Raw genomic sequence first — 14178 nt, forward strand, 5'->3', positions numbered from 1 at the left:
GGTGTACCCAGAGTCACCATATGACCCAACAATTCCAATCCTTGCTGTGGATCCCAAATAATTAAAAACAGGGACTCAAACACATGCCAGTGCGTGCCCGTGTGTAGCGGCTCTGCTCACAGCCACCAAAACGGGAAGACGTCCCAATTGTCCATCACCTGGCGAATGGACACCAAACGTGGTCCGTCCATACGGCAGATAGTACTCGGCTGTAAGAGGGAAGGAAGCCCTGACACAGGCTACAATGTGGGTAAATCTTGTGCCTCATACTGAGCGAAAGAAGTCAGACACAAAAGACCACACAGTGGAATCGCATACGTGATTCCATGTATGCAAGATGTCCAGGACAGCCAGCACCATGGACACAGAAAGTAGACTGGCAGTTGCCAAGGGCTGGGGGAAGAAGGGGAGGGGGAAGGGAGGAGACTCCTCTGAGAGTGATAAAAATGTTCTGGAACAAGACAGAAGTGATGATTGTATAATATTGTGAATGTATTTGATGCCACTGAGTTGCCCACTTTAAAATGGTTAACTTTGGGGGCGCCTGGGTGGCTCAGTGGGTTAAGCGTCTGCCTTCAGCTCAGGTCACGATTCCAGGGTCCTGGGATCGAGTCCTGCGTTGGGCTCCCTGCTCAGCTGTGGTGGGGGGGTGTCTTTTTTTCCTTTTCCTCCTCCCCACTGCTTATGTTCTCTTTCTCTCTCTCAAATAAATAAATCTTTAAAAAAATAAAATGGTTAACTTTGTTACATGAATTTCACCTCGATAAAAAAAATTAGAAAGTGAAAAAAAATAGATCTGAAAGATATTTACCCCCCTGTATTTTTCTAAAGACATTGTTCTGGACATTCAGAAATACCCAGTTGCCTGTCCCAAAGGATGTAGAAATTTATCAACAAAGTTTAATAACATTAAATGAGGCCCTTACATGATTTACCCAGAGCGTGGGCCAGCCCGCTGAGTTCTTGTCATTATTAATAATAAATGTAATGATATAATTACATAATAAGGTCACCATTTTCCGCCCCGATTGCAGTCCTATAAGTCATCGGGGTGAATCAACACGCTCGAGGCTGTTCCCAGTGACGCTCGAGGCTGTTCCCAGTGGAAGGGACAGACGTTGATTCAAAGCGAGCTCCCCCACTCAGGACGTTAAATCAGAACAAGCCACAGGGCGTGTCAGGTGCCTATGGAGTCTGAGCAGCTGTCCCGAGGGGTGACCCCACAGTCAACAGTGCTGGAGCCCCAGGACCCCCCTGGACAGGGGAGGCCAGGAGCCTCAAAGTGGGAAAAGACATTCCTGCCTTTTCTAGGCTCTGACTGTGGGCTTGTCCCCTGGCCTCCAAGAGGTGACAAGGATAGAACAGAATTACAGTGCTCTGAGTGAGGCAGCCTGCATTCCCCAACAGGTGAAGCAGACCCTCAAGACATGGTCTGTCCGTCCATCTGTCCATCCATCCATCCAACAGAATGCTCCTCAGCAGTGTGAAGAAGGGACACACGGCAGTGCGGCAAGTAGCAAGCAATACTCAGTGGAAGAAGCCAGACACAAAGAACCTCACTGTATGATTGCGTTTCTATGAAATGTCCAGAAAGAGCAAATCTAGAGACTCAGAAAGCGGCACATTCATGGTTGCCTGGGGCCAGGGGTAGGTGTGGAGAGGGACCATCAAGGGCCAGGGTGCCTGGGTGGCTCAGTCAGTTAAGCGTCTGCCTTCAGCTCAGGTCGTGCTCCCAGGGTCCTGGGATCGAGCCCCCAGTTGGGCTCCCTGCCCAGTGGGGAGGCTCTTTCTCCCTCTCCCTCTGCCCCTCCCAATTTGTGCTCTCTTGCTCTTTCAAATAAATAAATAAAATCTTTAAAAAAAAAAAAAAAAAAAAGAAAAGTACAAAAGCCGGATCGTGGTGATGTGCACTGCTTGGTAAATTTTACCATATGTAGATGACCCCCATAGAGAAGCTAAGGAAAAAGTTTTTAAGTTTCAAATAAGATAAAAATAATCCTAAATAAAACAAAACATCATAATCTAAAGAGAATCAAAAGGCTTTAAGTAAAATAAAAATAAGTCTAAGTAAAATTTTAGATTTTAATCTAAAGAAACTTTTCAATTCTTAAATAAAAGCAAACCTAAATGAAAGCTTTCACATTTTAATCTAAAATACAACTTTTAAACTTTTTAAAAAATAAAAATAAATCAGTCTAAATGGAATCTAAGAATTAAAAATCTAAGTAAAAATTTTGAACTGTAAACAATGTAAAAAGTAGGCCCTAGCCCAGATGTCATGGTCTAGAGGTAAGAACAACAACAAAAAATCTAAGCGGAAAAAAAAATTGTTCTCAAGTGTGTCTTCGCTAACAAACTGTACCTTTATGACTAGGTGCCTGAGACATTCCTGCTGCTGAAAATCCAAACCGTTGAGCTAAGGGCTGTCTTCAGATTCACCCCCATATTTATCTGTCTAGTTATGGATTAAACACCTGGGAACCAAGCACGGACAGGGACCAGCTTACTCTGGCTGACAGCTCACTCTGGCTGACAGCTCACTCTCCAGCACCTGGCCAGGAAGATGTATTCCATAAGCATCTATTAAATGCACACAGCAAGGCAGCAGTGGTTTGGGGAACCAGTTCAGACTCTGGTGTCCAAAGGCCGTTCTGCTGGCTTCTCCCTGTAGAACCAGCTTCTCGGAGCCTCGGGCCAGAGACCGTATTTTCTGCTTGCTGGCCATTCACTCCCTTCCCCTACATAGAGTCTTAATATATCCATTAACGGGCCTGGCTCTGTGCCAGGAAAGCATACACATGGACACTGAAGTTTGATTTTCATAGAATTCTCACATACCATAAAATACTCTTTTTTTTTTCCCCCCAGCCATTCATAAATGTACAACCATGGTTAGCTATTAGCCAAGCCAGAGCTGCTGTGGTCACATAATGTGTGATTCCATTGATATGAAATGTCCAGAACAGGCAAATCCCCAGAAACAGAAAACAGACTGGTGGTTGCCAGGGGGTGGGGGTGGGGGCGGGGACAGCTAATGTGGGGTTTTGTTCCGGGGTGGTGGAAATGTTCCAGAACTAAGTAGAGGAGATGGTTGCACAACACTGTGAATGTTCTAAATGCTCCTGAATTGTTCACTTTAAAAAATTTTAGGGGCACCTGGGCAGCTCAGTTGGTTAAGCGTCTGCCTTCAGCTCAGGTCATGATCCTGGGGTCCTGGGATCGAGTCCTGCATTGAGCTCCTTGCTCCGTGGGGAGACTGCTTCTCCCCCTCCCGCTTGTACTCTCTCTGACAAATAAATTAATAAAATCTTTTAAAAAAAATTTTCAGGGCACCTAGGTGGTACAGTCTGTTGAGCACCCAACTCTTAATTTCAGCTCAGGTCATGATCTGAGGGTCGTGAGATCGAGCCCCGCATTGGGCTCTGTGCTCAGTGCAGAGTCTGCTTCAGATTCTCTCTCCCTCTCCCTCTGCCCCTCTTGCTCATGCTCTCTCTTCTCTCTCCCTCAAATAAATAAAAATCTTTTTTTAAAAAGTATTTTATATTAAGTGGATTTCACCTCAATAAAAAATTATATACACAACTATACATGCATATAATTAACATTAGAATATACACAAAAGATAAAGAATAACACTATTGACATTCTGATATATTTTTTAAAGAGCCACGAGCCAGGGTATGCCAGCCCTTGATTGAGGCCCCTAAACACAGCTACCAGAACAGGAAGGCCTCTTCTAGGAAAAGTCCTTTCTATGTGGTGTCTCTTATCTTCATCAGCATGTGATGAGGCACTCTCGTGTCCCTTTGATGGATGAGGGACTAAGGCTCAAAGAGAGAAAGATGCTCATTCAAAGTCACCGAGCTGCAGGTGCCAGAGCCAGGATCTGACCTAAGGTTCTATCTGAGCCCCCCTCTTCCATCCACTGCTCACCATGCTAAACAGATATGCTTGAGGATTAAACAAGGAAACATGCAGTTCTTCAATGTACAGCTCGGCATACAGTAGGTGCTTAATAAGTGTTGCTCCCTCCTCCTCTCCTGTCCTCTGTATCAACAAGACTAAGACCATCATGGTGATGAGGAGATGATGGAGGATTCTCCTGGGAATCCATCAGTCACCAACCAAATGAAACTTTGGCACCTTCCCCCACATATCACTACTTAATTGTTTATAAGTAACAACAGAGTCCCAGAGACGGAGAGGCAAACGGGAAAGTGCCCTTTCTCTCGGGGCTTCAGGCCTCTGAGCACAGCAGCAGCGAGGTGGTGACCCATGATAAGAAACCCACTCGCAAAGGGTGTCCTTGCCCACATGACTTCCCATCCCCAAGAAACGCCAAGCTGAAACCTCTTTGCAACAGGGGGAGCTGAGTCTGGCAACACGCTGCAGAAAGCTTGCACAAACCTAGGCAGAAACACCCTAATCACCCCAGCTGGAAGTCATTGTCCAGTTGCCGCTGTCATGCAAATACAATTCCTCTAGAGCATTCATAACTTGTCTTGGAAGCTCAGCTGTATTTTAGGTGACGTGTTTTCTGTAGAATTCCTAAGTGCTTGCTCTCGGAAGTTGGGCCAAGTGCACACAATAGCTATTTGGGGCAGAACAGCTGGTAAAGGGAGAGGCAGTCTAGACTCTAGAAGAAAAGTAGCAAGAAGTGAAGGATACTAGAAATGGTAAGGACCCAGTTAAAGGAGATTGTAAGCTCTCTGTGGGCGGAAAGGGGCTGTGTACTTCTTTAGCTTTCTCTCCATGTCCAGCAGAGCATGGAGAGGGAGCTCAATATTTATGAGGTGCTGAGACTAAAAACTTCTGATTTGTGAGCATCGGGAGCCCTTAAATGGCAGGAGATGGTAAATGCAAAGTAGCATATGCACCATTCCTCCAAGCCTCTCACAGTAACAGACATCACCCGTCAATCACAGACAGACATCACCAATCAGTCACAGCACTGCTTCCGAGTACTGAGCCTGGAAACAATCTCAGAATCCATGCCAGCACAGTGCTCAAAACAGTATCAGTGGATTGGAAGGAAATGATCTTCCCACCCCACCCCCGTCTTTGACGATTAATGCTGACTTGTTAGGAAAGGATGGGAGGCCTTGGAACAACATGAGAGTGAAGGCATCACCATCAAGAGGCACAAAGTTCCCCACTGTGAAGGAGACAGCAAGGCACAGACACAGAGCCAGACCCTACCCTTTTGGAACTTACCAGTGACACTTGGGAGAAGGGTGCTCATTTGCTTGTCTTTCAGCATTACGGGCCACTCACTGATCACGTAACTTCTTTTTTTTTTTTTTTTTTTAAGATTTTATTTATTTATTTGACAGAGATCACAAGTAGGCAGAGAGGCAGGCAGAGAGGGAAAGGGGGTAGTAGGCTCCCCACCGAGCAGAGAGCCCGATGTGGGGCTCGAACCCAGGACCCTGGGATCATGACCCGAGCCAAAGGCGGAGGTTTTAACCCACTGAGCCACCCAGGCACCCCTGATCATGTAACTTCTGTAGACATACCTCATTCTCCCCCACTTAGCAAGTGATGGGACAGGCTGCTCAGAGGCCGTGAAGTTCAGCAGAGGGTATGTCCCCGAGCTGGGAAGAGGCCACCCTGGGGATCTGACTTTTTCTCCCAAGGCATTGTCACCTGAGATGCCACCAGGACCCATTCCCATAGAAATGTGTGGCCTAGAGAGCAGGGTGAGAGGGGCCATGCTCTGAGCCCTCCTCCCAAGTACCAGGTCCCTCCCTCAGCCTGGGATCCCCCAACTGGCTCGCTCACTCATGTTCATAATCAGGCAGCCTATGTTCTTGACACGTGCCATCTCCTGTCTCCCAATGACACTGAGGGCTCGGAGAGGTCCAATGACATGTCCAAGGTCACACAGGTAAAGTGGTAACTGAAGTCCACGTTCTTCCCAATCGCTGGTGGTTCCGGGGGCTGGCTCTGTTCACCAGGTGCCGTGCCGAAGTGTCTCACACTGCCCTGGGAGGTCCTCAGTGGGTGGCCGGCATCCCCACGTCATGTTTGTTTCAACACCAGGTCCACAGCTGGGCCTGGGAGACACAGAGATGAATCGAGGGAGGCCCCTGCCTTTGGGGGGCTCCCTGTCTGGAGAGGAAGCCAGGGAGAGAACAGATGGTTACCATGATGTATGAGCTTCCTGGGGCTGCCGCAAAAAAAAAAAAAAAAAAAAAAAAAAAAAAAAAAAGGCACAAACTGGGTGATTTAACAACAGACATGTATTCTCTCACAGTTCTGGGGGCCAGAAGTCTGAAATTAGGGTGTCAACAGGGTGGGTTCATCCTTCTGATGAAGCTCTGAGGCAGAATCAGTCCCAGGAAGGACTTCCAGGGGTGCCTTGGCTTAGGGCTACATTACTGTGATTTCTGCCCCCCCATCTTCCCCTAGACATCTTCTCTGTGCTTGTGACTCCGTGTCTGTTCTCTTCTAAGGACACTGATCATTGGATTTGGGGCCCATCCTAACTCAGGATGATCTCACCTCAAGACCCTTAATTATACCTGCAAAGACCCTCTTTCCAAATCAGGTCCCAGTCACAGGCACCTGGGGTTAGGAGGTGGGCATATGTGTTGGGACATGTTCGACCCATTGGCTGTGGTGACAAGGAAGGTCCCAGAAAGCTGGGTGACGGAGAAGAAACTGTGGAGAGTCCTGCAGGAGCAGCGAGCCCCCTACAGAAGTTCCTCCGAGGAGCTGCGGGAGAGAAATCCGCTCGTTTCCTTGCTCACCCACCTGCTGGATGCTGACTGAGTGTCTATCACGCGCTGGGCCAGGCCCCTGGCTCCTGCCTTCCCCCCAGGTCACGCACTGCTTGTGGGCGTGACAGGAAAGAAAAAAAAAAAAAAAGGAACCCATGGATAAAAGAATGACCAACAGTGAAAAGTGCTGCAGAACAAGTCCCAAAAAGCGGGGTCAGAGAAAGGAACTATGCAGCACAGGGAGGCCTGGTGTTAGGTCAGCGGAGCCTGGAAGACAGGGCCAGGCTGAAATGCACAGACAAGCTCCCTGGCCTTTCCGACAAATGGTCCTGGGACCACTGGGGATCTACAGGCAAAAAAAAAAAAAAAAAAAAAATTTGTTTTTAACTCAAGATGGATCATTCAGTGAAGTATAAAATGCAAAAACTATAAACATTCTAGATGATAAACATAGGGGCAAATCAGGACGACTGTGGCCTTGGCGATTTTATACATAAAAGACCCAAGCACAATCCTAAAAGGAAAATATGATACACTGGCCTCCCTGGAAATAAAAAACTTCTGCTCTCCAAAAGGCACTGTTAGAGATTCAAAACCCAAGCCGCAGACTAGGAGAAAATCTTTGCGAATCACCTGTCTGATAAAGGATGGGTGTCCAACATATACAAATAATGCTTAAAAGTCCATAAGAAAACAAACAACCCAGTTAAAATCTGGGCCAAAGGTCTGAACTGACCTCTCAATGACAAAGATATACAGCTCGCAAATAAGCGAATGAAAAGGGGCTCCACATCAGACGTCATCCGGAGACTGCAAATTAAAAACCTCAATGAGATACCACCACACACCTATTAGAATGGCTAAAAAAACAAACAAAAACAAACAAACAAAAAAAACCCAACAACACAAAATGCTGGCGAGGATGTGGAGCAATGGGAACTCTCGTTCATTCACCACTGGTGGGCACACAAATGGTAGTACTACTCTGGAGGACAGCTTGGTGGTCTTTTTACAAAGTGAAACACACTGCTAGCCTGTGATCCACCAATTGTGTCCCTAGATATATCCAATTAATCTGAAAATGTGTCCATGAAGCCATATTCAGTGTATATCCGACCTGGCAACTATATTGCCCAAAACTGGAAGCAACCAAGATGTCCTTCAACAGGTGAACAGGTGAACGGTGGTCCATCCATCCATACCATGGGATATTGTTCAGCAACAAAAAAGAAATGAGTATTCAAGCCATCAAAAGACATGGGTGACTCTTAAAATGCCCATTGCTAAGTGAAAGACGGCAGCTGAAAGAAACTAACTACGTATGAGCAACAACTGGAGAGATTCTGGAAAAAGACAAAAAACTATGGAAGGAGAGGTAGGGACCAGGGGGCTTTTAGGGCAACAAAACTACTCCATATGATAGTGTAAAAGTGGATACATGACGTGCATTTGTCAAAACCCATACAAGGTGCAACGTCAAGAGTGGGGACACTGGTGTCAACTCGGACTTCAGTTAGTAACAATGCATCAATACTGGCTCATCGAGTATTAACAAATGTATCACATACTGCCAGGAGAAACGGCATGTGTGGGGGGACATGGGGACTCTGTATACTTCCTACTCATGTTTTCTGTAAACCTAACAGCACCCTAAAAATTTAAGTTCACTAGTTAAGGGGGTGGCAAGGGAAGATGAGCCAGAGCCAAGCAAGTGGGAAGTGAGGGAAAGAATCACTTGGTAGAGGACACGGCAAGTACAAAGGCCTGGCAGGGAGCACGGGCTTGGTCCCTTCCGGGACCTGCAAGGAATCCAAGAAAGGAGGAAGGATGCGCTGGAAGGAGCTGCAGGAGCCGTCCGAGGCGGAGAGGAGGACCAGAGAATCATATGCCTTGGGGACCAAATTCGATTCCCTTCATCTTTGCCTCATTATCCTATGCGGAAACAGAGGCTCAGGTGAAAAAAGTGAGAAAAGTATACAGGTGGCTCATTTAACCAAAAACTATAGAGGGCTCACAGGATGTCACCAGCACTTACACACACACACACACACACACACACACACGCACACACACACACACGCACACACACACACAGAACCACTGTGGGATAAGCTACCATTATCATCTGTGTTTTACGGATTAAGAAGCAAGCCCAGAGAGGCAAAACCACTTGCCCAAGGTCACACAGCCAGCAATCTGTGGCTGAGGCTGACTCTCCGTCGTTGCGGTGGCAGCCGCAATTCCAGCTGAAGTTTCCCAAAGCCCAGGGAAGCTGTAGGGAGGATCCCTGCCCCCTCCAGCACCCCCAGATCCCCGGCGCCTGACGAATGGGGCTCATCAGTGCGTTTGCTGAACCCACAGTTGGATGATTCATGGTGAGGTGATGCGCCTCTGAGGTGCCTTCCAGCTGGGAGGGTCCAGCATTGTGGACCCCAGAGGGGCCCCTTGATGCCTGTGTGGTGCCAAGGCCACTCCCATGCAGTGGTCCTGGGCTGTGGTAGTCCAGCTGCTGTCCGTGGCAAAGCCTTCCTGGCCCCAGAGAAGGTGTCCCGGTCAGGAGCTTCCTGAATCCGTCAATACCTGGCCACGGGACGGAGGAAGACCCTGGATGCCTCCAGGTCCGGAACACAGACTCTGGAGTCAAGAGACCAAAGCTGGACACCGGCTCTGGGTTACACCATGAGATGCTCTCCCTCTAGAACTCACGTGGCTCCCCCTTTCTCCAGATCTTGACTCATAAAAGCACTGGGTGAGGTGAGGTTCAAATTTTCACCATCCCCTCTCTCCCCGCTCACACTCACTTGCTTCCTAGTCCCCTCCACGCTGTATCTTGCACCCCCTGCCTTATGTTTCCAAAAGGTTCATATCCCCAATACACTTGTTTATTTTATACCCCCTAGGGAAAGCCCCCAAGAGCAGGCAGATTTGTCTGGCTCTTGGTCGCTGCGCTCTCCCCGCCTACATAGGGCCAGCACACAGTAACAATGGTAGTGACAGTCCTTTGCTGGCAAGGCTGTGCTGCGAGCAACCCAGGTGGTATATTCAACATGCCCACCGGACAAGCTTGTTCCCTGTCCCCTGCCGCCGCCACCCCCTGCTCCCGCCCAGTGCTGGGTCTGTGTTGGAGGAGAGACTGTCACCCTTGTCTTCAGCTTCTACACTTATGCAAGTCAGTAAAGGACGGCAAGCCTCTCCCAGAGCCCCTTGGGCCTCAGTTTCTCTGGAGGGCTTCCTTAAGAGAGCCCTGGTCTCAAGGACTTAACATTTGTTAAGGTCATCACACACGGTTTTTTACATAGGATGGGCATAACAGTAGGTCAGGCTTAGCGGGCCCCCGGAAAATGAGAGGCCGAGTTTCCCCACCCATTATGAATCCTGGGGACCCCAATCCCCCCTGCATCAGGGGTCCCGGGAACCCCACACATCCATCTAGGATTCTAGAAACCCCGTTTGAAACTATGGGTCAATCTCGCCCATCACCAGGGATTGTGGGAACCCCTCTGAGGCGTTGGGGACCATTCTCCCCATACACCAGGGATCCCCGGAGGCCGGGGGACCCAGTGCTCCACTCAGAGTCCCGGGTCCCCGGATGCCGCCTCCGCTCCAGGTCCTCGAGCAGGCGGGAGCCCACGGGGCGCCCCGGGGATCCCTGGGCGTCACGCTGCTGTTGTGGAGCGCGTGTTGACGCGTCGCCGGGGAGACAGGCGGGGGCGGGCCCAGGAGGGGGGCGCGGCCTGGCCGTGCGCAGGGGGCCGGCCAGGCTGCGCAGAGCCCTGGCGGTCGCAGTGGCCACGGCCGCCGCCGCCCGCCGGCTTATATACCGCGGCTAAATTTAGGCTGCGCCCGGAGCTCGTCCCCATCCGGGACGCGTTTCCGCCGCCGCCGCTTTGGCCCGGCCCCCGCGCGCGCCGCGCCTATAAGGCTTGGGCGGGCCCGGCCGCGGGCCGCAGAGCGTCCCCGCCCGCCCGCCCGCGCCCCGACCAGCCCGACTCCGGGCAGCCACTCACCGGTGTCCCGAACCCGCGTCGGCCCCAGGTCCCAGCCATGGCGCTGAGCGAGCCCATCCTGCCGTCCTTCTCCACTTTCGCCAGTCCGTGCCGCGAGCGTGGCCTGCAGGAGGTGAGGGCGGCAGGGGCATCGGGGGCGGCCAGGACCGCGGGCGGCGGGGGCAGCTGGCTCAGGGTAGTAAAAATGTGGGCTGCGGGGTAGTAGAACGCAGGCGGCGGGGACTGCGGGCTCAGTGTTGTAAAACGGGCTCAGTGTAAAAAAGCCCCGGGGAACTGTGGGCTCAGGGTAATAGAACGCAGGCGGCGGGCGCACTCCTGCCCCGCAATCACGCCCGCACCCTATCGCTCTGTCACCCGCAGCGCTGGCCGCGCGCAGAGCCCGAGGCAGGCGGCACCGACGACGACCTCAACAGCGTGCTGGATTTCATCCTGTCCATGGGGCTGGACGGCCTTGGCGCTGAGGCAGCCCCTGAGCCGCCGCCGCCACCCCCACCGCCCCAGCCGCCTGCGTTCTACTATCCCGAGCCCAGCGCACCGCCGCCCTACAGCGCCCCTGCGGGCGGCCTGGTGTCCGAGCTGCTGCGGCCCGAGCTGGACGTGCCGCAGGGGCCCGCGCTGCACGGCCGCTTCCTGCTGGCGCCACCCGGCCGCCTGGTGAAGGCCGAGCCCCCCGAGACGGACGGCGGCGGAGGCTACGGCTGCGCGCCCGGCCTGGCCCGCGGGCCGCGGGGCCTCAAGCGCGAGGGCGCCTCGGGCCCCGCCGCTGCGTGCATGAGAGGCCCCGGGGGCCGCCCCCCGCCACCGCCCGACACGCCGCCGCTCAGCCCCGACGGTCCCGCGCGCCTGCCTGCGTCCGGTCCGCGCGGCCCCTTCCCGCCGCCCTTCGGCGGCCCCGGCTTCGGAGCGCCCGGGCCCGGCCTGCACTACGCGCCGCCCGCGCCCGCCGCCTTCGGTCTCTTCGACGACGCGGCCGCCGCCGCCGCCGCCGCAGCTCTGGGCCTGGCGCCGCCCGCCGCCCGAGGTCTCCTCACGCCTCCCGCGTCCCCGCTGGAGCTGCTCGAAGCCAAGCCCAAGCGCGGCCGCCGCTCCTGGCCGCGCAAGCGCACCGCCACGCACACCTGCAGCTACGCGGGCTGTGGCAAGACCTACACCAAGAGCTCACACCTCAAGGCGCACTTGCGCACGCACACAGGTGGGCGGCGAACGCCGGCTGGGGGCGGTGGCGGGGGGCTCGCGACGTGGGGGCGAACGCTTAGGAACCCCCCCCTCGAGGGCGTGGCCTTGAAGATTGGGAGGGGGTCGCACGCTTAGGACTCCACTGGGGGCGTGGCTCTAGCTGTTGGGGAGGGAGTGCGCACTTAGGAACCTTCCGGGGACCCTGTATCAGAATGTTGGGGAAGGGACGCATGCTTTGGACCCTCCTGGGAGCGTGGCTCAGGGCTTTGGGCAGAGGGTGCGCGCGCCTAGGAAACCTAGGGGGGCGCTGGGTCTCAGAACGCTGGAGAGAGGATGCAAGTTTAGGACTCCCCCGGGGGCGTGGCTGGAAGCGCTGGGGAGTGGAGAGTGTGCACTTTGGGCGCCCTGGGGGACGAGAATCAGGGCGTTCGAGAGCTAGGGTCGTGTGCCTGGGATCCCTAGAGGTCCAAAACATAGGTCCCCCCACAGCTTTGGGCGCTGGTTAGGGATAGGCTTCGTGCGCCCTGGTAGTCACTGTCGCAGGGAGCGTGTGCGTACCCGGGCCACAGGCGAGTACGTGGGAAGCAAACTGAGGCCCGCTCTCGCCCCCTCCCTGCAGGCGAGAAGCCCTACCACTGCAACTGGGATGGCTGCGGCTGGAAGTTCGCGCGCTCCGATGAACTGACGCGCCACTACCGCAAGCACACAGGCCACCGACCCTTCCAGTGCCACCTGTGCGACCGTGCCTTCTCGCGCTCCGACCACCTGGCGCTGCACATGAAGCGGCACATGTAGCCTGGACGCCCCCCCCCCACCCGCGCGCGGCCGTGGCGGGTCCCACGCGCCGGGCGCGGCCCCCTCCAAACTGTGACTGGTATTTATTGGGCCCAGAGGACCGGGCTGGGCACGGCGTGGCCATTGAGGAGGCTCCCCCAGCCCCACGACGACGACGACGGCCCGGCCCCCATCAGAGACTGAAGACCCGGTGGGAGAAGACCACGATCCTCCTTGACGAGTTTTGTTTTCAAAATGGTGCAATAATTAAGTGTCGTCTTCCCCACCCCCCCCACCGGGTCTACACTAGAGGATCGAGGCTTGATGCCTTGTGAGAAATACAGCCTTAATTTGTACTGTCTTCGACATTTTTTATAATATTGTACATAGTGACTGTGACAGATATTGTATTACTGTAAAATAGGAAGACAGGTGGGCATTTTGGCTCCCTGGTTCATTTTTATAAGACTTTTGGTTTTTTTTGTTTTTTTTTTTTATTAAAAAAAAAGTTTTGCATCTTTTGAAAAATCACAGCCCTGGTCTGACTGCTTGGAAGCTGGGGTGTAGGGCGGGTGTGGAGGGGAGGGGGCAGCTTTGATGGAGGAGGGCAGCCTGGCAGAGGTGGGGTGAAGTGTGGCCTACCCCAGCCAGCACCCAGCTGCCAGGAACCTGTGGCTTTTTCTATAAATTTAAACACTACATTTTAAGACTGAGGGAGAGTTATTTTAAGGTTGTTCCCTGAGCCATAAATTGCCTCTTTTTCCCCTGAGCTGGGGAAAGTGCTGGTCCCACTGACGTGGCCTCCTCTGGGCTGAAAAAGAAAAAAAAAAAAAAAAAAAAGCCTACCTCTTTCTGGAAGCTTCTGAGGTTTTAGCCAAAGTTCTGGAGTGTGCAGGCTTCCACCCACTCCTCACACACACACACCTTTTTTCTTCTTTCTTTCTTTCTTTTTTTTTTGAAAGGGGCAAAATAATGAGTTTCTGAACTGCTTTTGCCTTTTACTAGTCTTGCTTTTGAGCAGGATTTTTTAAGGGATGAGTTCCCCATCCTGTTAGAAAAAATGAAATTTTATTTGAGGGCTATGTATGGCTCTTTTCCAGATGAGGAAACAGGCCCAGAGAGGTAGCTGTGGAGAGTGGTGGCACTGGGAAGCTAGCCGGGTCTGTCTGTCTCCCAAGGGTCCGTGGACCCCGGTAGAAGGGATCAGGGGCTTTCTGCAGTAACCCATGTGCTGCTTGCGCTGGAGGAATGTGAGACCCTCCCCTGCAGGTGCCCTGGTGTGAGGGAATCACATCAGAGCCCCCGCCTTGGTGGTGGGAGGTGGCCACTGCAGAAATCCACCTCCGAAACGAGGGGACCCCTGCCCTGCACCCCAGGTGTCCCTGTCACGCAACGAGGTGACTCTCCCTGGCAGGTTCCCCCTCATCTTCCCCCTTTTCAGGGCCCTGGGTGGGTAACCATGACTACCAACAATTGCACAAGTTGTTTCCAGAAAGTGA

General features: G+C 52.8%; 1 protein-coding gene across 1 annotated transcript; it reads left to right on the forward strand.

Moving 5' to 3' along the window:
- Window positions 1-10685: 10685 nt before the first annotated feature.
- On the forward strand, window positions 10686-13204 carry LOC111144069 (Kruppel like factor 2). The gene is made up of 3 exons (XM_022498162.1): window positions 10686-10841; window positions 11090-11921; window positions 12525-13204. Exons 1-3 carry the CDS (start codon window positions 10767-10769, stop codon window positions 12698-12700), a joined length of 1083 nt encoding a protein of 360 aa, XP_022353870.1. The 5' UTR covers window positions 10686-10766; the 3' UTR covers window positions 12701-13204.
- Window positions 13205-14178: the final 974 nt, after the last annotated feature.

Source organism: Enhydra lutris, unplaced genomic scaffold (genome assembly GCF_002288905.1).
Source record: "Enhydra lutris kenyoni isolate GAN:26980312 unplaced genomic scaffold, ASM228890v2 scaffoldscaffold10, whole genome shotgun sequence".
NCBI classification, from domain to species: domain Eukaryota; kingdom Metazoa; phylum Chordata; class Mammalia; order Carnivora; family Mustelidae; genus Enhydra; species Enhydra lutris.

Bases quoted from the DNA above. Each gene is read 5' to 3' on its own strand.
- LOC111144069 (XM_022498162.1), top strand. From the start codon at position 10,767: ATGGCGCTGAGCGAGCCCATCCTGCCGTCCTTCTCCACTTTCGCCAGT. The intron at 10,842-11,089 runs GTGAGGGCGGCA...TGTCACCCGCAG, and splicing joins GCGAGCGTGGCCTGCAGGAG to CGCTGGCCGCGCGCAGAGCC. The intron at 11,922-12,524 runs GTGGGCGGCGAA...CCCTCCCTGCAG, and splicing joins GCACTTGCGCACGCACACAG to GCGAGAAGCCCTACCACTGC.